Source organism: Anopheles coluzzii, chromosome 2 (assembly GCF_943734685.1).
Source record: "Anopheles coluzzii chromosome 2, AcolN3, whole genome shotgun sequence".
Classification (NCBI taxonomy): Eukaryota; Metazoa; Arthropoda; class Insecta; order Diptera; family Culicidae; genus Anopheles; species Anopheles coluzzii.
Genome location: NC_064670.1, coordinates 89383144 through 89407778, shown reverse-complemented (window position 1 = coordinate 89407778; position 24635 = coordinate 89383144). Strand labels below are relative to the sequence as shown.

At 43.8% G+C, this 24635-nt stretch overlaps 2 protein-coding genes across 3 annotated transcripts in view; one reads left to right on the top strand and one right to left on the bottom strand.

Moving 5' to 3' along the window:
• LOC120947598 (GTP-binding protein RAD) overlaps positions 1-15433 on the top strand; it is a 38423-nt gene extending 22990 nt beyond the window's left edge. For both annotated transcript variants that reach the window (XM_040363058.2, XM_040363059.2), the window contains 6 exons: positions 1467-1589; positions 3065-3286; positions 3409-3494; positions 10280-10460; positions 10567-10700; positions 10788-15433. In XM_040363058.2, the coding sequence (XP_040218992.1) occupies positions 1467-1589; positions 3065-3286; positions 3409-3494; positions 10280-10460; positions 10567-10700; positions 10788-10931 (890 nt within the window). In that variant the 3' untranslated portion in view covers positions 10932-15433. The remainder of the gene's footprint in view (positions 1-1466; positions 1590-3064; positions 3287-3408; positions 3495-10279; positions 10461-10566; positions 10701-10787) is intronic.
• On the bottom strand, positions 14465-24441 carry LOC120947597 (uncharacterized). The gene is made up of 5 exons (XM_040363057.2): positions 23636-24441; positions 18072-18373; positions 17245-17595; positions 16251-16566; positions 14465-16159 (listed from the first exon to the last, which is right to left on the bottom strand). The coding sequence occupies exons 1-5, from the start codon at positions 23736-23738 to the stop codon at positions 15696-15698; spliced, it is 1536 nt and encodes a 511-aa protein (XP_040218991.2). The 5' UTR covers positions 23739-24441; the 3' UTR covers positions 14465-15695.
• Between the last annotated feature and the right edge of the window lie 194 nt (positions 24442-24635).

Sequence of the window (24635 nt, the reverse complement as noted above, 5' to 3'; positions counted from 1 at the left end):
CTCTTCCCTCGTTCCACCTCTGTTTCGGTGTTGTGTCATTTCCGTGTATTTTCTATATTCTGTCTGCGATAGACACTCGCCTTCCCTTTCTATCAGTTGTTAACACGGTTGACCAACAATCGTGATGGGTTCCTTCCGGTAGTGAATGTCTCTCCGACAAGTGTCTCCAGTGTTTTCTTTCCTCTTCCATGTAAACGCACCTTTCTCTCTCTCCTTTCCTTCACTTTATGTTAGCATACCGTACCGCGTAGTTGTAAGGGTTGATTCTCGATGGAGGATGGAATTATTCCTTCCGAAGTGCTGGACGCTCGCAACATGTCACCCAATACAACACTCGTCGTTTGCAAAATTCCACAACCACTGTTGTGTTGTGTCTGGTTTGTGTCGTGATGTGATCATAATGTGTCGGTGTGTGTATGTTCCTGGTCCCTTTGACCCTGTTCAGGTTGCATGTTTCGTACCCTGCCTTCAGCCGGCCCGAAAAGTAGTACAGCATTCAGAAATTCCAATTTCAGCTCATGTCAGTCCGGGTCCTTTGACGCTGCAACACCCACCCTTGCCCTGCACCCCGTTCGGTGTGTAAAAGTGGAAGCATTCCGCACCGAACCCACTCTGCTCTGGGTGTGGTTGTGTGTCGCTGGCTCCATCCGGAATCCTGGTGTTGTCCTGGTTTTTTGGTTTTGTAATCGACCGAGCGAGAAAAGTTTTCTCGTTACCGGATAGTGTTTCGAAACGTGTGGCAAGCTTTCAGTCAAAGTTTCACCTCATCGATCCGCCCGAAGTGGAGGCGGAAAGTGCGGGTCGTGTTTGTAGGAAAGGAAGTTGGTAGCCCCGCCTGGTGCCCGGTTTCGTAAATGTGCGTTTTCATTTACATCAAACTCGTAATCGTAAATGATATGTCCTGATTATTTCATCCACTCTTTCTTTGCGCTCTCCATCTCTGTGTCGTTTGTCCTACTTAAGTTTGCTTTATTGGCAAGGCCTCGCGCCATGTACAGCACTCTTTTGAGCTACTAGTTCCCAGCACTAGATGAGAAACTTTAAAATATGACTTGTTTGTATGAGTTTTGTGTGTGGAATTCGAAGATCAAAGCGCTTCAATGTTGCAGTGCTGCATGAATACATAGACCTACCGCTGTAAGAATCAGGCTCTTGACACACACACACACACACACAGTAGTATAGTGTACATTTCAGGTAGTGTTGCCATCCTGTAAAACTGTCTCATTATCACGATGTCACGAGCACGAACCACTCATATGCATGTTTGATTAGCAACCGTTGTGTATCTCGTTATTGTCTTCGACACTCTCGCTAGAACTCGCAGCTAGCCCTTTGCGGGAAAGGGGACAGCGAGGAACCGATAAACACCCCCGCCCCACCAAAACCCGAAATGCTGTTAATAATTGTTGAAATTGTTTCCTTTCCGTGTGCGTCTGGTGCGCCCACTCACTCCAAACCTGTAGCAACACCAAGGAAATCGAACGCTTTTCTGGACGTGCCGCAGATCAACCTACAGCACCTGCAGATAGACGATCAGGACGACGATGACAATATTAGACTGAGAACGTTCAGCTCATCGAAGCAGGGTAAGTGACGGGAGGGAGGGAAGTGGAAGGGGATTTAATTTGCCATTTTGGCAAACGGCAATTTCGGTGTTCGGAGGCCGGTTTTACCGTTTCTGGGTGCCTTTGGGTGTGGAAATTGCGTGCGATTGAACACGCTCCTGGCGATGCGTGCGATTTCGCTCGAACGGGTTCGCGATTCGGATTCGAGGATGCGAGCGACCCTTTTACATCGGAGGCGAGGCGTAACGACGGTGGTCCGGTGGTCGGTTTCGCTCAACCGTTTGCTAATGAGCATTGAAATGGCACTGCTTTTTAGGGAAAGGCGGAAATAATACCTTACCCGAATGGGACGGTTCAATGAGCCGCCGTTACACGGAACCGAGAATAGACATTTTCTGTTTGTAAAATTACTAACGTAATCATTGCGCTTATTATAGCACTGTCATCGTTATGAAGTAGTGTGTTGTTGTTTTATGCTGAAAATTCAATTGACGTTCAAAAGGTGGGCTATTGTGTTTAAATAAACGTTGGGTTTCAGTTGGGTTATTAAAATGCTTGGCAGTAAACAATAGGCATGCAGGGCAATATGTCTAGTATATGCGAATGTAATAGGAATTAATAAATTTCTCTTCTTGGTGAAGATAACGATCTCCAAGTTATTTTAGGGGAGGGGGGTATAATTTTCTGAAGTGTGCAATATAATAGTGAGAAGAGAGGAGTTACAGTTCGGAAAAAACATACACGAAGCGTCATCCAATTGTGTATCCTTTTTCATACATAGAATATTACAATTTAAACCAAATATTTTAGTGAAATCCGTAGGATTCATCATACATTAAATAATTAACATTCTCAATTTTAAGTAGTTTGTTTGTATTGTTCAAAATAAGCTATAACGATAAAAATTATTTGCAATTTACTTAAGTCCTGGAAGAGATAGATATTTACAGTCTTTCTGTGATTTGTATGAAATGCAGTTGCGTACCTTTATTGTAAAGACAATTTGATCGGATCGGAGATTTTTTTAAAGTAAATTCTCTGAATTGAAATATACGTGATATAAATAATAACTTTTTAGGATTTTTTTTATAGAAAGTGAGACCATTATAAATGATATTGCATTAAGAATTGGAACGATAGCTTCAATATCGCATTATTATAGAGCAATCATTTTGATAACGATGATGCCATCGAATAAACCAACGATAATACCACTTTGAAAGACCATTTATTATCAGCCACCAAGCAAGGGCTCCAATGGCTTCATGAATCGAAACTACTCTCTCTCTCTCTCTCTCTCTCTCTCCATCCAACCTCTATTCAAAGAAACCAAGACCACGTGAAATAGGGATCAATGCCTTTCGCCGGTAACACCCAATTCCACACGAACAAATCAACGAGAGCAATGATTTCGATGATCATTGTGCAAAGTCGCTCCAGACGCCGGCAGACACTATATTCGGTTGTTATCCTTTTTACTTTCCTTCCGTTTGCAGGCGTCGTAAATCGGGGCGACTCGTTTCGTAGGCGACGCTCGAGAAGCAACAGCTTGGCACCGGTGAGCCCCGTGCGGGCTCCCGTCGACGAGGTCCTAACACCACCGACCGCTCCGATCGAATCCTACTGCGTATTCATGATTGGAGCGCCGGGCGTTGGCAAGGGAGCGCTGCTGTCACAGTTTCGATCGTCGGAATGTATTAATGCCTACGATACGCGAGGTAAGAACATCATAACTGTGGTCAAGCTGGATGTTCATGTGTGTATGTGTGTGTTTGATTTTATTGCGGCCGAGTTCGATGATACGAGTTCTAATGGTTTCTCGTTACGCTTCTATCTGCAGAGTCTCCGGGCGAACAGAATATATCCATCATTCTGAATGGCGAAGAGTCGGAACTGAAGTTTGTCACCGATAGCATGGGCAACAAGGTAAGGAAAGAGGGGAACATGTGTGTGTGTGTGTGAAGTTCTGTAGTTGAATGGATGATTTTCTTGTTCATTGAATCGCTGATGTTGGACTAGTGTCCACTAGTGTAATCAACGAACAGTGTCTGTGTAAATGGGGTTTGCGATGAAAAGGGCTTGCCGTTCCTTCCTCCTCCTCCTCAACAGAATCGTATGAACTAATGCACAGTTCTTTTGTGCTTTTTATTTGATTTGTCTTTTTTTGTTAGTGATGATAATTTAACACATTTGTCGTTCATTCGTACGCTATAGAATGAGTAGACAATTTTGTTTTTCTTTTGTGGCACAAATGAGTTTCGGTGGCTGAGTACGGCTTCAGTAGAAATAAATAAAATTTGATTGGCTGTCATTGAATGGTACGGAAGACTAGAGCATTTGTGTTAAAAAGGTGATAAAACAGAAATAAAACAGAATGTAACACGCGATTTAACCCAAACTCTATACTTTGTATTCTTCTTTTTGGCGTAAAGACCTACTCTGCCAGTAAAGGATTTAAAGACTTATTTAGAGCCACGCAGCCGGATAGTCAGTCCTTGCGACGAGGGAACCAGCCCTATATATTTGCTTTTAAACTTACGAAACATATAAAGGCTATGGAAAATGTTACAAATGTTATAAAAATGAACAGGGTTATAAAAAATAAGTCACTTTCCAAGTCACTTTCGATAAAGCACATCAATATTAACCGGCTGCAAGATGTTTTTCAACAGCAGTCACGTGATGTATTTGCATCACAATTATAATTCAATTCAATCATATGATTTTCAACACACCACAAAGGACTGTCAAACTCAATCCATTTAAAGACGTGTTGAAAATCATGTGTAAAAACTGAAACTTCATTATGAAGCAAATATACCATTTGACAGCTGTCGAAAAACATCTTGGAGGTGACTGCAATAATGCTGTGTACATTCGAAAGTGACTTGGAACCCCCTGTAACAAACACTGGATCAAAGATGTATAAATAAACTTGTTTTACACTTCACTTGTCAAGCTATATAACTTGATATAACCTAAAGTGGTGAACAAATCTTGCAAAATGTGCGAAAATGCTTTAGTATGTTCAGTTTCACTAATGTCGGGTAATTTACAAAATCTAGACCATAAAGTACGTTATTCAAATCTTACAGAATTGTCCGAGTCAATTTCCAATATCAACAACATTTTTCATTGCTTGCAATATGTTTTCCAATAGCTGGTAAATGTTGTAATTGCATCACGATAACTTTTCAGTTCTTCTACATGATTTTCAACACGTCACAAGCTGGGTTGATTTTGACAGTTCTTTGAGGTGTGTTGAAAATCATGTGAAAAAACTGATTTTTTTTTATGATTCAAATACTCCATTTGAAAGCTGTTGAAACACATCTTGGAGGTGGTGAATAATGATGTGCACATTCGAAAGTGGCTTGGAAAACCCTGTATAAAGTAATAAAAGTATTCTTTGTGATAATATTAATGATAAATATGAATCTATTGTTTTATTCTGTTCGTTAATCGTAAAGAGTTAATAACAATTGAAAAAAGCTGTTACTAGCAACTCATCTACTTCAATCTTCTTCAGAACTGTCGTTTGTGTCTTATTTCCGTTGAATTAATCCAAAATAAATCACATAACCTCACTATAACCGACCGAATGGCGTGTAAATGAAATACGGGCGTGATTATAATTACGACATCAAATAACTGAAACAAACTCTTTTCGGGGATTACACGTGTAAGAATGAAATAGCTCGACAAGATTACCCGATTGTGGTCGACGACGCCATGTCACTGAGTACTTGAAAGATGGGGCCTTAAGTTTCAAGCCAGATTATCGTAGATAAACAAGTATTTATTTTCATGGTCATTTCCAAAAGCTTCTAATCTTCAGCACAGAAAGCATATGGCCACCATGCGTCTTTGTGGTGGATTGAAACAAATCCTTGCCAACGCTTGCCCAGCAGGAAGAAAGCCGCCAAAACGTACCACCACCGTCATCAAGAAGGGTGAAAAGTAATAGCCGGAAAGCAAAATTAAATCCCACCCTCCCTTCCTCGGCTCGGTTCACCGGTAAACGGTTCGCGTTTGTTTTAATTGGGCCGGCCCGAGACGCCAACCCGAGAATGCAAAAATAATCAGCATTCAAATGAAATCATGGCCTCAACAGCACGGCCCTAGCCCCGGCAACGGACAGTGGAAAGGAAGCGTCGAAAGCGTGAATCACGCCTTCAGGGTGATTTGGCCGTAATCGGGGAAGCAAAAGGAACAAACAACGCAAGCAACGCATGACGCCTCCAACGCTAATTGCGAATTCATGGCAGTTTTATTGCGAAATCATCACTGCTACTACCATCGTGCACCTTTCGGGTCGGATCTCTTTCCATCCAACCCGGTCAGTTGTTCCAACCGGCGGTGTACCGGTCACGCTCAGGATCCGTTCGCGCATCGCGTTCAAACCGTTACACCGTCTGTGCGGCAGCGGTGTGTGTGCATGCGATAATTACTTTACCAATCTTTGAAATGCTACCATTTCTAGCGCTAATTTTATTGTACACAACAACAATAGCTGTTGCTAGTGTTGTTGCGTGTGTAGCGCGCTTCACAACTGTCATGGCTAGTCACCCAAGGCTTCAACTGTCAGCTTGTAGGGCGACATTCCGTTTTATTATTTGCGCCCGCAGAGCAGTTTAAGTGAAAGCTGTCGCTTAGCATTACAGTGCCACCTCACGAACGTGGGGTCCGTGTGCGTTTTGCGTTCCTTTCTACTCGCTCTCAAAGTCTGACCAAGTCATTCCATCAACGTCTCGGCTGACCGAGCAGTCCGAGTCCACTGAGTGCTTCGTGTCCGTGGATGTGATAAGGGCCCCACAAGTCCCGGGACCGTCGCCTGGAGCCATTTTGACGAACTACACACCGTACGTACACACAAGAGGGTGCTTCTGTTGGTCGTCCGTTTTGCGTCACATTTGTGTCGAGTTCCGCAAAAAAGGAATCACAATATGGCGACTCTTCTTGGCTGGAGGGGAGGTTTGAAAAGATTCCACAGTCGTACATGCAAGAGTTAACCCTCAAATATGTAGATTTTGAAAGTAGTCCCCACAACTGGTCCTACTACAAAGACCTCCTTTTTTTTTGGCGAGAGCCACCGTACGCTGTATTATCTTCATCGTTTAAGTTAAATGGACAAAATCTAATAAAACTGGTTCCGTTTATACACTCTCCGTCAGACTGTCACGAACGGAAGGGGCAAAGTGAAAAGGATGAATATTTAACTTCGTCCGGAGCCCGCTCCCCACACGACCCATACTTTGTACAGCAATGTCACACTTTGCAAACGCGCCGAAAGATGATATCCTGTGTTTTGGGTGAACGAGGATGTGACGAGGTGGTCCGGTTTGTGGACTCCCTTCGCATTATGGCCTAATCGGCACACCGAGCAAATGGAAATCGTTTATGAATTTTAAACAGTAAGCATGTGTGGACCACCGAAACGCTCCTGAGGCTCCTGACGAGCTTGGGGCGTGAACGCGGAAAGCTTAGGGTCAAACTCATGGTGCCTGCTGGCATGAGTCCGTTCCGACATGTTTAGGAGATTTTATTTCAACCGTAGCGTATCCGTGTTTAATCAGTGGAAGACAACCTTTCGAACGCGTACCCATGGCCGTACCTTTCGCCCTTTTTTTGTCTTGTTTTAGATGGGACAAGTATTTTTCCAGATTAGAAATTCAGCAAGAAAACTGGTAATGAACCGGCACAGCATCTTCTGCGCTGAACTGAGCAAATGACAAACACATGTGTTTGTGTGTGTCCGGAATGTTGGTCCCCATTTTTTCCTATTGCCTAGCTGATAAAGGATAACGAAAGAGTGCGTGACGTTCGGTGTGTGTGTGTGTGTAGCGTGTGAGAGAGTGTTTCTTGTACTCACACTTGCTTTAATCAAAGATATGATTTGCATTGCCTCGGAACTGTAACAAAAAAGGAGGTAAGACGAGTTGATAAGATTGACGACGACTGCTATTTGCTCATGCTCGTGCGTGTATGCATTATTCTTGATTATTTCGTTGTTTTTATGCTTGAAGCCTTTATTTCCATGAATATTTAAAAACAGGGGTAAATATCGGATCAAAACCCTTGCATGGGGCGTGGTAGTATTTGCGGGGCAGGGTTTGTGTTGGCTTTTGATCAGAGAAGCAGATTGAAAAAGGGTACACACTCTGTTTCACGCTCTCACATTTATCATTAAATATTATGCTTTCGTTCTCCGTACAAAAGAAATGTTGTTTCTCATTACAACATCTCCCAAAAATATCATGAATCACACCGTAAAGTGTATTAGAAAGCAAATTAAATTAAGGGAAATAAAGCAAAAGATAAAATATAGCGTATATAGAACCAATTTTTATGCAAAATTCAAGCCACGAATAAGCTCAAACTTCTTTACACAGCTTATTTGTTTTAGCATTAAACATTCAGTGCCTAGTAGACATTGTCCTAAGCATAAAAATAACTTCAAATTTTCGTCCAATTTTATTAGGCATGAATTCAGATACTCCCGCATTTTAGTGAGTCCCTAGCTGATAGATTTGTCTAGGGAATACTCGTTTTATTCATAGAACAGATGAAAAGATCAAAAGCAGTTCAATCAAATTTAATTTGCTTTCTAGAAATGGTTACATACTCTTGTCAATCAATCTTATTACAGGTCTACTCCAATACTAACGATCAAATGTAGACTAGTTTCCAATAAACTTTTTAAATTAATGTATTTCCAAAGATTGACAAATTAAGATTTTTTTTATTAGAAGCACCAGACCACGCACGAATGTTCCAGAACCGAACGAACTATTGTAGACAGCTTTAATGCACATAGGGTTGCGAAATGCATTAGTTGTCCGGATAACCACGCCAAGTAGTTAGTAAACTTATGTTGCAAACATGTCTATTAATCAAAACAATTTAAAATTACCTTTTTTACAAAGTTTTGATTTTTCTTTTGATCGTGTAACGGACAAAGTTCGTGTTGCGTACACACCTGCAGCGTGCGCGAGCACCACGAACTGTCTGATTTTCATTCATAAATTTGGGAATGAGCTAAGTTCGTCGAACGCGCAAATTGTCACATTTTTCCCGTGTGAAAAAAGCTTTTATTAGCACGCTACGTGGTCGTTTCGCTATGAAATGAAGACTATCCGACTTTCACTGGACCGCATATATTTCATACCTTTTACCATATTTATGCCGTCCCGTGATACAGCTGCGTGGTAATGGATTAAGTCTCGAAACCCTGTTTAGGCCGGCATGTTCGCGTAGGACGTTACGCCAAATAGATAGACCATATTTATGCATGGTGTTCCGAGATATCCGTCTAATTTTTTACAGGGACATAGGTGAAGAGTGTCCTCAGCGATGAGTGTAAAAATGTTTTCCGATAACTGGTCTAGATAACTAACCAGAATCCCGCAAATCCAGATAATAGGTAAAAAATATGAGGTGTCTGACTTTAGGTGGCCGCCACCGTATGCCCTTAGTGGGTTTAGTTATTTGCGGCTCATTGGTGTACCTAAACCCAATGACCCATAGTAGAAAAGTATTAATGTGAGCAATATATTAATCTAAACATAAGAATTTCTCGGCCAAAAATGAAGCATTCACTGAAAACATAATAAAAATTATCAGTTGGACTTCAAGACATCAGAAGTTTAGCTTCAAGACTTCAGCGACATGGCGCCTTCAATGAAGACATCAGCATTTTAACATAAAATATAGATAACTAGGTGGATCATACTAAGATCCCACAATGCCCGAAGTAAATGTTGTAGATGGCATTTCTAATAGTTTATCAATATGAAATTGTAAATTTTTAATCAACTTATTTGTATATTGCTGTTAAACAGATAGCAATCTCGACGAAGCTACAGTTTTAAAAGTGTCATTCTGATTGAGCTTCAGATTGATGACCGATTTCCATCTCTTGCCTATGAACATCAATTTAATTTAATTTTCCAAAGCTCGTCAATCCTGTCGTAGTTTGTAAAAGTGAAAGTTTAAAAAGCTGCTTGAACCGAACGACTCGTTTCAGTGACTGTAAATGTCAAATTTGACGTCGCTTAATTACTTTACCGGATCGTTAAAAAGTCAGAGTAAATCAAAATGTGACAGGTGCGCTAAGGCAGCAAAAAGTCAGACCACAAGTCGATGCCATTAAATCATTACTAATTGAGTGGGAAAAGGCAAAGCAGTGGCAGCCAATTGAAGCGTGGTCAATTAGTCAAACCTAGCGAAGCAAACACCAGCGCCAGCTCAGGGGGTGTGTGCCGGGCAGCGAGGATGGCATTGTTTGTGGAAGCAATTTGAATCACTAAAGCCAGACTCGCTCGATTCCAGACAGTGCACGGGGATTAAACAGTCGGAGCGTGCCGTCCCCTTGATGCTGCATGCTCCTTGCAAGATAAATGTCATGTCGATGAGGCACGCTTCCTTGCTGGCCCCTGCTGGTGATGCCGGAGCGGATGCCTTTTTGCTATTTGCGAAGCGATAAAATATTCCGAAAGCTCTTCCGAGCACGGAATACTAATGCGAAACGAGTTGACATAATCAAGCTAATCCTGGTCGTGGTGGAAGAGATTTTTGCGCCAAGTTGCGGTGTCTGGTGTGCTTGATTAAGTTGTGGGTTTTCTCTCTCTCTCACTCTCTTTCTCCCTCTCTCTCTCTCTCTTCCTCTCTTTCTCATTTTCTTTCGGCTTTCTCTTGGTTATCGTTTGCAGGACGAAATGCTCAAGGCGGACGCATTTTTGGTGGTGTACTCCGTGGTGGATAAGGCGACATTCAGCCGGGCCGACCAGCTGCTCAACATGCTGCACGATATGGACGTGAGCCGGTCGCGGCCCACAATACTGGTGGCGAACAAGATCGATTTGGCCCGATCACGAGCGGTTTCTTCGCAGGGTAAGCAGTCGGGGCCATGAGTCCATGAGAATCTGCGCACGGGAGCATTACATTCGGGCACGTGTAGATATCACGTCTTACTATATCCTCTCCTCTCTATCCACAGACGGGAAATGTCTTGCCTGTACGCACAAAATCAAATTCATCGAGGTATCGGTAGCAATCAACCATAATGTGGACGAATTGCTTGCCGGCATCCTGTCGCAGATACGCCTCAAGCGGGAGCAGTCCGCCGTACAGGTACGCGCAATGCATGATAGGATCACAATCTGGGCAGAATGCTGAAATATCAATTTACATTAATATTTGCCCTCTTTTTTATTGTAGGGCATTCGAGAACCATCGTCTGCACACTGGTACAAAAATCGCAGCGTTGTGCGGGCATCGATGAAGGCTCGCCAAATGATCACGTGGGTGTTCGGCAAGGAGGATTCAAAGTTTAAAAATTGCGAAAATCTTCAGGTGCTGTAAGCCCAGCCGGGGTGTAATGTTAACGGGGGGAGGGGACATACACCAAACAACAATAACATTTTACGTGTGGATCAGGTTGATTCTCATCTTGTTTGCGTATTCAAGCGCCGTTCATTAGAAAAGCAAGTAAGTGAAATTTAAAATGCGATGCAAACAATGACTTTAGGGTTGATTCGATGGAATCAGCGGAAAAAGCCTACAGCATAAAAGAAATATATTAAATCATAACTGGAAAACAGAAAACGATAAGACAGGGAGCAGAGTAAAAAAGCAACCAAATGCTAACAACTATACAGCAACAACAACAACATCAAACCGCAACATTGATATCGTTTACACATCTATATGCTAAAAGTGCCTTTGTCAGCGTATCTGAAACTGCTTAGATATGTATAATGAAATGCGATCAGTAGAAAGCAATGTATAGGACGGTTTCCCATGTCTACGGGACGATTCGTGGAGAACGTATTGAATGCAAAAGAGGCGTACAGGGTGCTAAGGGCACAATATGTGTGAGGTTATGTGTGTGTTCGGTTCAATCGATAGCAACCGGACACTCGACTCAAAACCAATGGAAAAAAGGGGAGAAAGATATAGTTTAAATAGCAGAATGACAGCTGTTGGTTCTATAAGGTCAGCGAAACAACCGACAGAAGGCAAAACGGAAAGGGTAAATCAAATTAACCTTTAAGCAAACTTCATACCATGTGCCATGATGCTGCAGTCCTTAGCAAATCCTTTCTAGTTCATCTGTACAAGAATCACTCCTAACAACTCTTTACTTGGTCACAAATATACTCTGTAAGGATTGAAACGTCTCCTACGTACAGCGTTGAGCGGATTGCAGAAAAAAAAACAGAAACATATACACACACATATACACATAATATACCTATACATAGATTTTTTCTACGTGATGAAAGTGGTAAGCATAATAAGCCCATTGTTGTAGCAGAATCATTTGTAATGACGCAAGGTGCAAGAAAAAATAAAGCAACTTTAAAGTAATTCAACAACCCATAACAAACTGAAACCCGAAAGCACGCAGTAAGAGAAAGAAAGAAAAAATAATACAAAAAGAAGTTATAAAAAACAGAAGTAAATAAATAAGAAGTTATAGAACACGAGGATAGAACAGAGCGCGTGAACAAGTGCGCTCAACCAGCAACAATAACAATACGTGAAAATGGCAGCAATATAGAAGCAAACTTTAAACTAAGCTAAGCGTCTTAAACAAATATTCTAACAAACAGCTGACACGTGTTACAACCACTGCGCGACACCAAAAACGGCAGTTTATATAGTCAGTAAAAAAAAGAAGAAAGAAAGAAGCGAAACACCATTTGTATCCGTACTTCGCAACATCATCTCAACCGAAAGCATCAGGCTCATCAGCATCGTTGTTCCCACTATATAGGGAAAAGAACAAACCGCAAATACTACATCCATTTAGTGTATTAAGAGTAAAAAAAGAGAGCAAAGAGTTTCAAATTAACGGCTGTTGGCCTCGCCACGGCTGCAGTGGGTGGTGGGGTGTGATAGTGTTGTGTGGAAACAAAACACAAAGTGTTAATATTATTCGTTAACTGTATTCGTTGGGTCAGTGTTTTTTGTGTGAGTGTGGATGGTAGTTAAATTATCAACTCTTGCGCGTAGAAAATGAATAACTATATATAAAACGGTTGCAAGTTGCATAAGAAAAGTTAAAGCGAATAACAAAATATGAATATAAATGGCAAAAACAGCGCCTGTTGCGCTACATTTCCGACGCTACACTCTCCGCGGCACGTTGAAATAATTTAACTTTTGCACCTTTACCGTTAAATGTAATATGTTGTTTCGATATCTTGTGTCGTCGTCCACCGCACTGTATATTGTGAACATTATTTCCATCGAACATAATTAAAATGTTAAAAATACAAACTCGACAATAATATGTGACGCGGTTCTGTTTTGGAATGTTTTGAGTGTTTCAATGCGCATTCTGGCCATGCCGTACTTGTAATCCCTTGTCGCGTGTTTCCTTCCTTAGCGATAAGTAACGATATGAATGAATCTTCCTGTTCCTAAACCGTACATAATGGCACAAACATGTTGGATAAAGGTTGAAAAAAACTCTCACAACCATCTATGATAGTGTAGCTCGAAAATAGGAATCGAAAATCAGTGTTTCACCATCACCCATTATCTTCACGCACTCACGACCTGCACGAACCTGTACGCCTTCCCACACTGGAACCACTGGAGTCCATTTTTCCCATTTTCCGATTTGTAGTGAAGATGGCATACCATCGTTTTTGCTATCGTATTTTTCTTAAACCGCCTTGAAATGTTGCCAAACTAATAATAACCGAGCGGTGCACCACAGCTTGGACAGATGATATCGTTTAACACACCTAGCACTTGCAACACACAAACACACATCCGTCATATACAGGTTTAATGCGCACTCATACACCCACAGTTATTCACAGCCTATGGTTGTTATTGGATCATGTTCATATTATACCGGGAGGTCATCCTTATAGTGACTACAACACTACTTTATGTACGAAATAATGCGCAACGTAATGCGACAACAAACCCGAAATCAAAATAAAATGCACACAAAAACACACCAATTCACATCAATAAGCGATTTGGTGCGCATTCGAAAGCATTAAAATAATAATCACCAAGCGTAGGGAAAAACGAAATAAAACAGAGAGAAGAAAATCAAACAAATTAAAAAAAAACTATATATCAAACAAGCGAAGATGAAGTGAAAAAGAAAACGTTCGCACTGTGTATATCAAACATAAAAAAGAATTAAAAAAAAGTTGATAACTTGTTAACTGTGGGCCCAAAGATAATAATAATAATGTTAGAGCGTGTAAAGAGCGTATGCAGCGTAAGGAAGATGAACAACAAGAATGGATCCCTCTCCTCTGTGCTATTGCTTCCATTTTCTTCTACTGTAGAGCTCGTTTCCCTTGCAGTTTTGTGCCCAAATGAGTTGGCGGAAGGCAAAACAGAAACAACAAAATAAAAAAATAAAAAAGCAAAAAATTAAGAAACCGATCAGATCGTCCACAAATCACGCATCCAGAGCCTGCCATTTTGGGGAGGGTGTGGAAACTTGTTAGCATATACTTAGTTTAACTTTTCTATCACTTAGTGCAACACTTTACCTTTAGCTATACTTTTCTACAAATAAGCAAGAACGTCCCAATATTCTATAAAAGTTTTTTGGGAAAAAGGGATAAGTTGCAACAACCAATAAGGTATGCGCAGGGCCACTGTACAGAGTGGCATAAATATGAAAAAAATATAGAAAAAAAAAACATATAAAAACGGCAAACAGGCAAGCAAAACATGCATGCACATTCAAATACCTATAGCATCTACCTAATATACAAGCTAAACTTACGTATTGTTTTAATATATTTTTCTTGAAATAAATAAAAATTGTTCACTGATTATAAAAAAAAAGAAAGTTTTATAGCAATCGTCCTTTTCTTTGCCGAAAAAAATCTCTCACATCGCGTTTGAAATGTTTTCATATGAAAGAATTCGTTCGATTTTATTCCGTTTTCAATCAATAAATTAATATCACATTACGTATTGTTGTTAGTAGCATTTTGTAACAGTACATGTACCACACACGCACACGCACACCTGTGCACACCTGTACCTTTCCACTTTAAATGCGTATGTTTGCTTAATCGTAAATTGAGAATTCGCATCCGTCTTATCAAAAATATCCGGGAATTTACTCTTACCCTATTATTTCTCTATTTCTCGCCCTCTCTCTCTCTCTGTCTCTCTCTGTGGCTGTGAATGTGTGGTTGAAAGTTTGCTGCTTAGTCTACTAGTTTGGAGCTGCCCTATCCATTTAATCCGGAAGGACTAAACCAACGAAGGATGGTGGCTTTGGCTTTGTGCCGTGTGTTGCGTTCGGCAGGTTGCATCTGGGCACGATCGGCCATACGATCGCCTGCTTGCTCTGCACGTCCCTAACGCCACAGCAAACACCGTTTGAGCAAACACGGGGACGGGAGACACGAGGGCGCAATAACTTCTCCCCCAAAAACGTCGTCGTGTGTCATGGTGAAATGCTTGATCGTCGTTGGTTTTTGTATGTTTGTTTCTTTGTTGTTGTTGTGATTAATGTATAGATATATCGATTTGGTTTCACTAACATGTTTCGTCGTTTTGGTCCCAATTCCATTCTCAACCGCAATTCACAGCACAACGAACGCCCACGCCCCATCCGCAATGTGTTGCTCGTTTGCTGCCTGAAGCGCGCACTGTACCTGCGGCAACAATACAACTATGCACACACGTACACACATTTAGTCAACCACGTTTTCCTGCTTGTCTTTCATTGTTACGTTTTTGGTAGTAAAAAAATTAGTTCAGGAAGAAGTTGGTTCAGCCTTTCATCGGACAACATTCTGCTTACTGTCTAAATATGATTCTGTGTTTGTGCGTGAGTTTGTTGTTTTGTTCTTCCTGTCTGTAGGCTTAATGAGGCAAATCGAATTAAAAAAAAAAAGAAAAGGGGAAAGAAAACCTATCCTCGCAAGCTTACATACACGGACGACGCATGCCACGCAAAATACTGCCGGATTAAGATAATCTTTCTCTCCTTCGGTCTCGAAATCTCTCCAAATGTCCTCACTAACACAAAAGCACGCTCTTACTTAATATCTCGCTGCCGTAGCTCTTTACACAATTTACCATGCCCTTCCCGACTATTCATTGGTTATGCCTTAACTACTACTAAACGACTAAGGAAGGGGCAGACGGCGAAACGGGGAGCGTCGGGGAAGTGTCGGGGGCAACCACCAACGTCTCCCCTCCTCCTCCTCCGCCTCTTTCTGCCATCGGCGACTGTTCCGCAATGCTAGTAATGTGGCTATTGCTATTGCTACCGTTGCTAATGCTAGGACTATTGGTTTGTGCGGCTGGCTCGGTGGTGGTAATCGTCACAACCGGCAGACCGTCGCTACCGTCGGACGGTTTCTGGGTGGGAAACAGCACCGAGTAGGCGGGCGGTGGGTCCAGCTCGCCGTACTGAGGTAGATTGTGGCTGGCGGGTGAGGTACCACCGTCGCCGCCGGTCATTCCATGGCGCCCGGGCGTACCGCCGTCCGCCGGGGACGAGGTTTGCAGAAACGAGGGAACCTGATCGGGAAGCGAATCGTCCGGGCTGTGCTCGGGCTTGTGAGATCGGCAGCAGCATTCTGTGCGGAAGAATTGAAAGCATTAACAAAAACTGTAAACACAAAGAAAAATGCACTCCGCAAAACCGCAGCAACAGCAGCAGCAGCTTACCCCAGAGACCGCAAATTAGTAGCGCGCCACCGCATATGAGCATGCCGAGAAACAGATAACCCCACGGGCCATATTTCGACAGGCCGGTCATGCGGCTGTGGTGCTTTTTGGGCGGCACCACCGCCGGCTCGGTCACCGGCGGCACCGGGGAAACGGGCACTGCTGGCGGGTACGTGGCACCGAACTTTTGCTCGAGCGCAATGTCCACCTCGCCGAAGGCTGCCCCTTTCGACGGTAGCTCTTTTGGTTCGCCGCCGAAGAATGACTTGATCGTGTTTTGGATGTACTGGCGAAACACGGATTGGACAGGATTTTCCTGCAAAAGAGAGAGAGAGATATATAAAATCGTCAGTGTAAGCTCAAACATGTGCGCTCTACTTTTACAGTTTCGAAAGTAAAATGTTGCCCGCGCTGTGGGTAAGGAATGTGAGCGCCATTTAAATTTGCTGAGTGACATATTTGCTACGATGCACTCGAGCGTGGTGGGTGAAAAGAAAATTCATGTCTGTCTTAAAAAGCGATAAAAAGGAAGCACCAAGAGAAAAAAAACACAGAGACGAGCGGCGACGTCTGTGACCATATCTTTCAAAAATAATAAAAGAAACCAACGCTGTAAAAATTGGGACAAATGAAAGGGAACTAACAATGCATGACACACTTTTATCTGGAGTGCAACAGAAAAGCAAAACAGGAGGAAAAAAAGGAAACGAATTCGTACCACTTCCGGGTGTGGTTTATGGCATGATTTAACACAGGCGTCAGAGAAACGGAAGGGCCCCGGGCTAGAGAGAATTAAAACGTTGAATTATCTCTGCTATAAAGTGATCGTCGCGAGACAGACTGCGGCTCATTGATTAATGGCTTGTCCCTGACCAAGGGAAGGGTGGTAGGTACATTACTCAGTTGAGAACGGTTCATTGTGAAAAATGCTACAATAAGCGAAGAATCTGAATTTGCCCAATGGCAGTAGAGCTAAGAGCGATCCGAAACTTACCGAATATTCCTGCTGTCGATGTTTGACACACATCGCCTCGTTCTCGTCGCTGACCTCGCTACCGATCGGTGGACAGTTGGGCAGCCCGTCACACACCAGCTCCCGGGCAATGCACAGCAGCGGCATGCCGACGTACTCCAGACAGGAGTGCTTGTCCCGCTCGAGGCAAACCGCACCCTGCCCGACGACCGTGATCTGGAGGCGATAGTTGGGCGCATTGCCGTCGTGGTTCCAGACTATGTTCAGCTTGCCCTGCAGCAGCCGCATCGGTTCCTCCTGCGTGGCAGCCGTCTCCAGCAGGCAGGGATCCAGGCGCCACGAGGGCAACACCTCACCGTTGGCCGATTGCGACTGTGAAAAAAACAACAACCAGGGAAGCAACACACGGGGAAACAATATAGTTCAGCAAGTTCAGTTAGATCAATTGGGAGAGAGGTTTTGAACCATTTTTCGCTCGAACTAATTAGCACCACTCCCGCAGCCATGACCGCGCACGGGCGTGCGGGTGAGCTAGTGTGCGAGCTATTTGTTGCGCATCGTTGCCCTTGGCTAGGCTGGGTGAGCAGGGAGCCACAAACTGACATGTGCTCGTGCGGTCGTGGTTGGGCGGATCGTTTCGAGCGGTGCGTATGTGCTGCTGCTGCTGCTGCTCATCGCAATGCGATAGAACAAACGCACTCGAAAAGAATGTACATCCAACAACGTAACACACCCACACACACACACACACCCAGACGTGTGGACCTTTCAACCAAACGGCCATGCCAAGAACAGGTTCCGCTGCAAAGACGAGCGAGCGTGTCGTCACGCGCCGCACACATACGTACGATGGTGAGCGGGCAGCTATGCGTGCTGTTGCTGGACTTGTTGCCGTTGTACTTTCTGCTGGCCGTGCTGCGGGGCCCCTGCCCCGGTATGCGCTGCATGCGCACGAAGAAGTTGTACGCATCGGGGGCCCGGAACTGGCGCTTGCAGGAAGTGGCCGACGATGACGACGCCTTGCCATGCTCGGGGCGCAGGGCTAGCAGCAGGCTGGACGCGGCACCCTTATCGCTGACGTACTGCTGTTCGCTCGTCTCGCCGCTCTCCCCGCACAGCGATGGTAGACCCGCACCCGTCGGTTCCGCACCTGAACGAAAGAAAGAGAGAGGCAGAGAGGTATAGAGGGAATAGGGAAGGAACGATAAACAAAGACACTGTAGATGGGTTTCGAGCATGTTCGATAAAATTGTTGAATTTATATGCGAGCTTTAAGTTTGTACGCAGAAACAATATGGCTAGGCAGTTTCTAGCTGAATAAAATCAATTTTTATCGACTATACAAGACATCAGACGTTTTTTACACATTTCGTACTTTTAAGTTCATCCTATATGCTACTGTGAATTTCAAGACACATTTTTGAATTCGTCTGTCAGTTCATAGAAATTGTCCTCTCTTTCTTTATCTATGCATTTCATATAGCATTTCAGCTTATTACCTTATTTCTTGAAAAATGCATCTTTTTTTAAACATATTTAAAAAGCTTAATTTCAAAAAAATCCACATTGTACGTTAAAAAAATATACTATTATTTGATAAATAGCAATAAAGTCGTTTTCTTCGCTGTATCCTTTAGTAACCATTTAAGTTTAGCGACGTGTCTATAAATACGCAAGTAACAATTGACAACCAAATTTAGTTGAATCAGTTTTTATATTTTATTATTTTATATCTTATTAATTCGTTACCACGCAAGCCGGATAAGTTAATCCTTGCTACGGCAAGGTCCATTCTAGGCTTGAACCCATGATGGGTATGTTATTGAGTCGTTCGAGTTGACGACTGTACCACGGGACGACCCTCAGTTTTTATATACAGTTGCTCAATAAATTGAAATGGTAAACGGTCCTTCTGAAGCTACCGATAAATAATAAAAAAAATCTAATTCTGCCGATATGAGTTCTGTAAAACCGTAAGTCTTCTTCTTCTATTTGGCGTAATCGTCCCACGGGAACATGGCCGGCCTATACGGGCTTTCGAGACTGTATTCAGTACCACGTAGCCGGATAAGTCAAATCCTTACTACGAGAAGACGATGCATACTAGGGTTGAACCCATGACGGGCAGGTAGTTAAGTCGTACGAGTTGACGACTGTACAATGGGAACGCCCCTTTGTACAGTAAGTCAAAAAGACCAGTAAGTCAATAGTAATTTACCAAAAACAAGTTGACAAAATTCCGGAATCGCCCGGAACCGTCCGGAGTTTTTGGCAGTAGGAGCCATCTGGAGTCTTCCTGAGTTAGTCCGAAGTCGTCCAGAGTCGTCTGGAGTCGTCTGGAGTCGTTCGGAGTTGAAGACAAGCTAATTGCACCGGACGGCTCCTGTTGACTCCGACCGATTCCGGTCGACTCCGACTCCGATATGACTTCGACTCCGGTATGACTCCGACTCTGGTCGACTCCGGGCAACTCCAGCCGACTCCCGACGACTCCAGACGACTCTGGACGACTTCGGACTAACTCCAGAAGACTCCGGATGATTCTGTCTCTCAACGTCTCTCGACTCCGGGTGACATTGGGCAACTCCGAACGAGTCCGGAGGACTCCGGAAGACTCCAGACGGAACTAGAGGTTCAGATTTTGCCGGAGTCGGTATCAGACTAACAATAAACGGAGTCGGATCGGAGTCGTGGGTAAGCTTCAAAGAGCACCTCACTAGTCAAAAATAATGAATTGTCCGAAATCGTACATTATGTCCAAGTTATGACATTCGAATAAGTTCTGATTAAAGTCAACTTGTCAACACGATGTGCAATGATAAAAACATTTATTTCAAACTCCTTTCCAACTTACTATTTTAAACCTTTTATTGTTCATTATTTTAATTGCTTGTGAATAGGATTACTAAGAAAAGGGCTAAATTGCTAAAGTATTGCACGAAAACCTATTTTAGTTACACAAAGTCTTTCGATCTATTAACGAAAGCAATCCCGGAGATAGAGCCATGAAAAATAAAATACAGATTGTCACAAACTAGATGGATCAGTGCAAATCAAGCGTATCTAAAAATATGGAATCTTGGAAATTATGTCAAAATAATGGACAAAAAGTGCACTAAAAAATACTTTGCCAATGCTTGCGTACACTTCAATGCGCCAGCACACACCACACTAGGACAGTACTAAGATTGTTATGTATCATTTAAATGTTCACGTAACCTTTAAAAGGCTCCAAGCACCATACACAGAAGTTCAGAAGAGACTGAAATCCAAGGTAAATTTAACAACCCTATTACGAATAACAGGAAAGAAAAAAACAATCACGACACACTTATCATTAAACGCAAAGAAAGTGTCAATGAAAGCAAGTTATTCAACCATCGCTGTAACTAACGCAGTTATTCAGCAAAATCCATAAAGCCATTTCTCTCTCCAGCCACAACAGACCCACAAAAAAGTGTCCTCCATCGTGCCCCGTACGAGGACATGCGGCATTAGCCGGGGACGATCCTGAAAGCGAATTACGTGGTCAACGCTTCCCGCCCCATCCCGAGCGAGCGCTCTTTCTTTCGGGATCGACAGTCGACTGTCGCTCACAAGGCAAAAACACAACATAACATTAAGGCATTGGGGGCCGTTAAAAGGGGTGTTGAACGGCAGTGAAGAAGGTTACTTTCTTAAATTATTTTATCTCATACGCATACGGTGTTGGGGTGCACCGCGTTTTTTGTTTTGCATTAATTAGCCTAAATGCTGGGGCACGTGTGGTGTTGGGGTGTTCGACATTCGACAGCAAAGTGGAACAAAACAAACGTTTCTTCGCTACAGTTTTTTTTTTCATCTTCTTCTAATGCTCATGCCACACTCATGGGTGCATTACGGGCAGTTTTGTCGGTGTAGGAGGCAATAAAGAAGACTGCCGATACTTCGATCTTGATACTCTGCTCTGCACATCAGTTATCCATGTGCTGGATGTGTGTCTCTGTGTGTGTGTGTTGTATTGCTCCGATTGCTTTCAATGTTCCCCGCAGCAGTGCCATCAATTATGCGAAGGTTACTCAAAATGACCTGTATCAATTTACGCTGTTGTGCCCTGCCTGCGCTGGCAGCATGGCCAGCGACGTTTGGGTCAGGCGCCTCTCTGCTCGGCCGGTATCTGCTCACAACCAGATACCGGCGAGCGGTTTCGATCCTTCGCACGATCGTCGGCTCGAGGTGGTGTAGAGCGGGCAGAGTGTGTCCGCCATAGACAGCGAAACACATACCCCGGTGAGGTGTGTGCCCCGTGCTCGTATCAACGGGCAGGTCTCGTTCGGATCGTGTCAATAGCTATTGATCTTGAAGACGTTCGAAAGCGGTAAGAAACAAACACACACACACACACCAACACACTTCCAGCCGTACGCGCATCCCACGAGTGCAATCACGCGGCGCTGATGCAATGTTGGCCTTACAGGTTGTGATTATTTCACCAACCGCCGCCGCCGCCAAACTGAAGTGGCTCGTGGATCCCCGGATTGTTGTTGGTGTAGTGCCTCTTAAAATCGATCTACTTCCGGAGTGAGATGGCGAATTTTTGTCTGGTTTGATGTGCGCCCAGACAGAAACACCTGCTGCTGGAATGGTTTGTGTTAATTTAATTTTAATTGTTCTCTTGCTTTTACCAATTTACCGTACCGTACGGAAACGACGTACCAAGGGGGCAATGTTTGATCTTGAAAGAACGTGTGGCATCGCGGTCACGTAATTGATCCATTAGACACGCGTTTACTGTTGGGTGTGTCTTGCTAATAAAAATCAATTACTTACACACTTTATAACATAGCACAAGCAACCGCACTGAAGGGGGGTTTAAAATGTGCTAACTTCAGCCACTATTGCTCAACCGCTTTTGCGCCACTTGCCACAACCCGCCATCTGGTGTTTTGTGGTTTTAAAAATTGCATCGACCGATTGAAGGAGGGTTTCTTAACCGATTGTCTCTTTTTTGGCTAAATCTAAAACGGTTTTAGGCGCGACCGCACTCGACGGCTTTGGGACATAACGCTACGCCACGTTAAGGCACGTCGTCGATCGTAACGAATTCCGAATTGGATTTGGACATGAATTTCAACCGGGCAGCGGCTCACTCGACAGAGCCGCTGTTGTTGCTGTGGTGGTATTGCGCGGGAGGCTGGGATGGTGAAATAAAACAAACTGAACAATACTTCCGCGATAACGCGTTGTTGCCGCCGTCAACGGTCTTGCAGGTGGTGGTGGTGTTCGCGAAAAAGCGCTAAAAAGCGAATGATTGAAAAAGATCATGAATAAACATAAGTAAAATGAAAAAAAGACGCATTTGTGTGTGGTGGATGCTTCTAGACCCGTCAAAAGACTAGCTATCAATGAGCTGGAGGCTTGGCAAACGGAGGAAGTTTATAATCTTGTACCATAAGAAAAAAGCTGATTCGAACACAAATTCAAACCTGTTTGAAATACGAATTCCAAAACTAACTCGTGCTCTTGTACATTTGAGCTGAGTCCGTTATTTTTACTTCCTTTTAACGTTTCCCACAACGTTGGACCCGGTGTTCGTCCGTTAGCCCCGAGAGATGGAACCGTTTCGAACGATTTTTAAACGACGATCATTGGCCATACTTTTCTAAAGTGTAAATAAAAACTAACGCAAACAGACGGCCGGCCATTGCCCATGTAAACAGGTGAGCGGCAGGCGGCACTCGGCGATTTTGGACCGATCAACAACCGATCGAAAAAAAACCCGCTATCGATCGCAACTGTTTACTCCGGCCCCGGTGGTTTCGATGGTAACGGTGAAGGTTCTTCACCACCGTCGAGGTTAAAGCCTACGTGACGCTCGTCGCCTACCTCGAAGCAGTTGGGATATAATTGCGGCAATCTTTTTGAGTCACAGCAATCTCCCAAAGTGACCGCAATGATTCATGATTCATCTGTGGCAAGCTGCAACGCTTCCTGGCCTGGGGAAATACTTTCTTTAATGAAATTCGATTCCCACACGCTCGTCAAGCTGTGCGCGTAAGATGTGTTGTGAGTCAACGTTAACAAGGGGGAAGCTACTCTAACGAAAACGAATCCGGTCCAGGGTGTGTTTGTGTGTCTGGTGGAAGTAACGTTCCAGTTCGTTCCATGTGTTCGGTGTTCTCCGGCCTTGCTTAGAGAGACACGGTCCTCCTCGCCTTAGTTGGTGGTGATATATCCCCATCGGCCCTTTTCCATGTCGATTGCAGAGCGATGGAAAAGATGGTCTAAACATAAATGCAACACACATACACAAACGTCACGAACGCCTGGCAGCGTCCCTCGCGCGGCGTTGTGGTCGCGCTTGTGAGGATGATGTTGTTTTTTGGGTTTGGAATCTGTCCGACATTCTTCGATTGCCTATTGCACAACTTACTTGAGAAGAACGATGCACAATCGGTGCGCTGTGTGTAGTAGAGTATAAAAATACACCACCACTGCAGCAGGGACGACGTTGTCGCCCGCGGGAGGAAGATCATTTTCCGTCTGTTTTTTCTCCTATTGCTCTTCCTCTTTATGTTTATGATGTATATCTTCGCTCAGCTCCAGCTGTTGCCCGTGTGTCGATGCTGGTTGTTGGTGTGTTCGTCGTTGGTTTGCCAGCAACACGCGCGCACATTAATCGCGAGGGAAAATCGGAGACGAGAAAACGAGCACACACACACACCGCGCACACAAACACACATACACAACGACACCACCAACACGGCACAGAGATCTTCACTCTTCTTCACAACTAACGGTTCTACGCTTCGCACAGAGGCACACCGAGCGACCGGAACGCGCTTTGGTTTTACTGGGCAATGCTCTTCTGCCCCTTCCTCGCTGCTCGCTTTCCCCTCCCTGCTTGTTTGTCGCTAGGTTGCGATGCGCCTACACAGCACTACACTTGACCACGGCAGCATCTCTAGCCACAGCGGCAGCAGCAATGATCGGTCATATTGGACCCGTGACCGGGATACGGCAGCACACGCACACACGAGGGTGTTCAGGCACAGAGTGTGACCCGAGCGCAATGGCGCTTCCTTTTACCTCTTCAGTGATCTCGCTCCGGAACGCAGCAGCGATCGAACCAGCGAGCGGACGGAAGACGCGAACAACAACGCGCAGCGCGAACGTCAAACCATCTGGAACTTTTCCTTCCAAGCTCAACACTAAAATGCGAGGCGCATTTCGCACGCGCACCAAGAGACGATGGCGATGCGTGGATGATCGAACCGACCGAGCCAGAGGTGTCAAATTGAAATGGGATGTGCAGGAAAGAGATTTAATATTTGAAGGAAGTTAGAAAAAATCGTTGGATGTATATTTTGATTTCATGTAAGTAAAAATACATTTTTTTAAATTATACATTTAGGACATAACAAAAACATGGA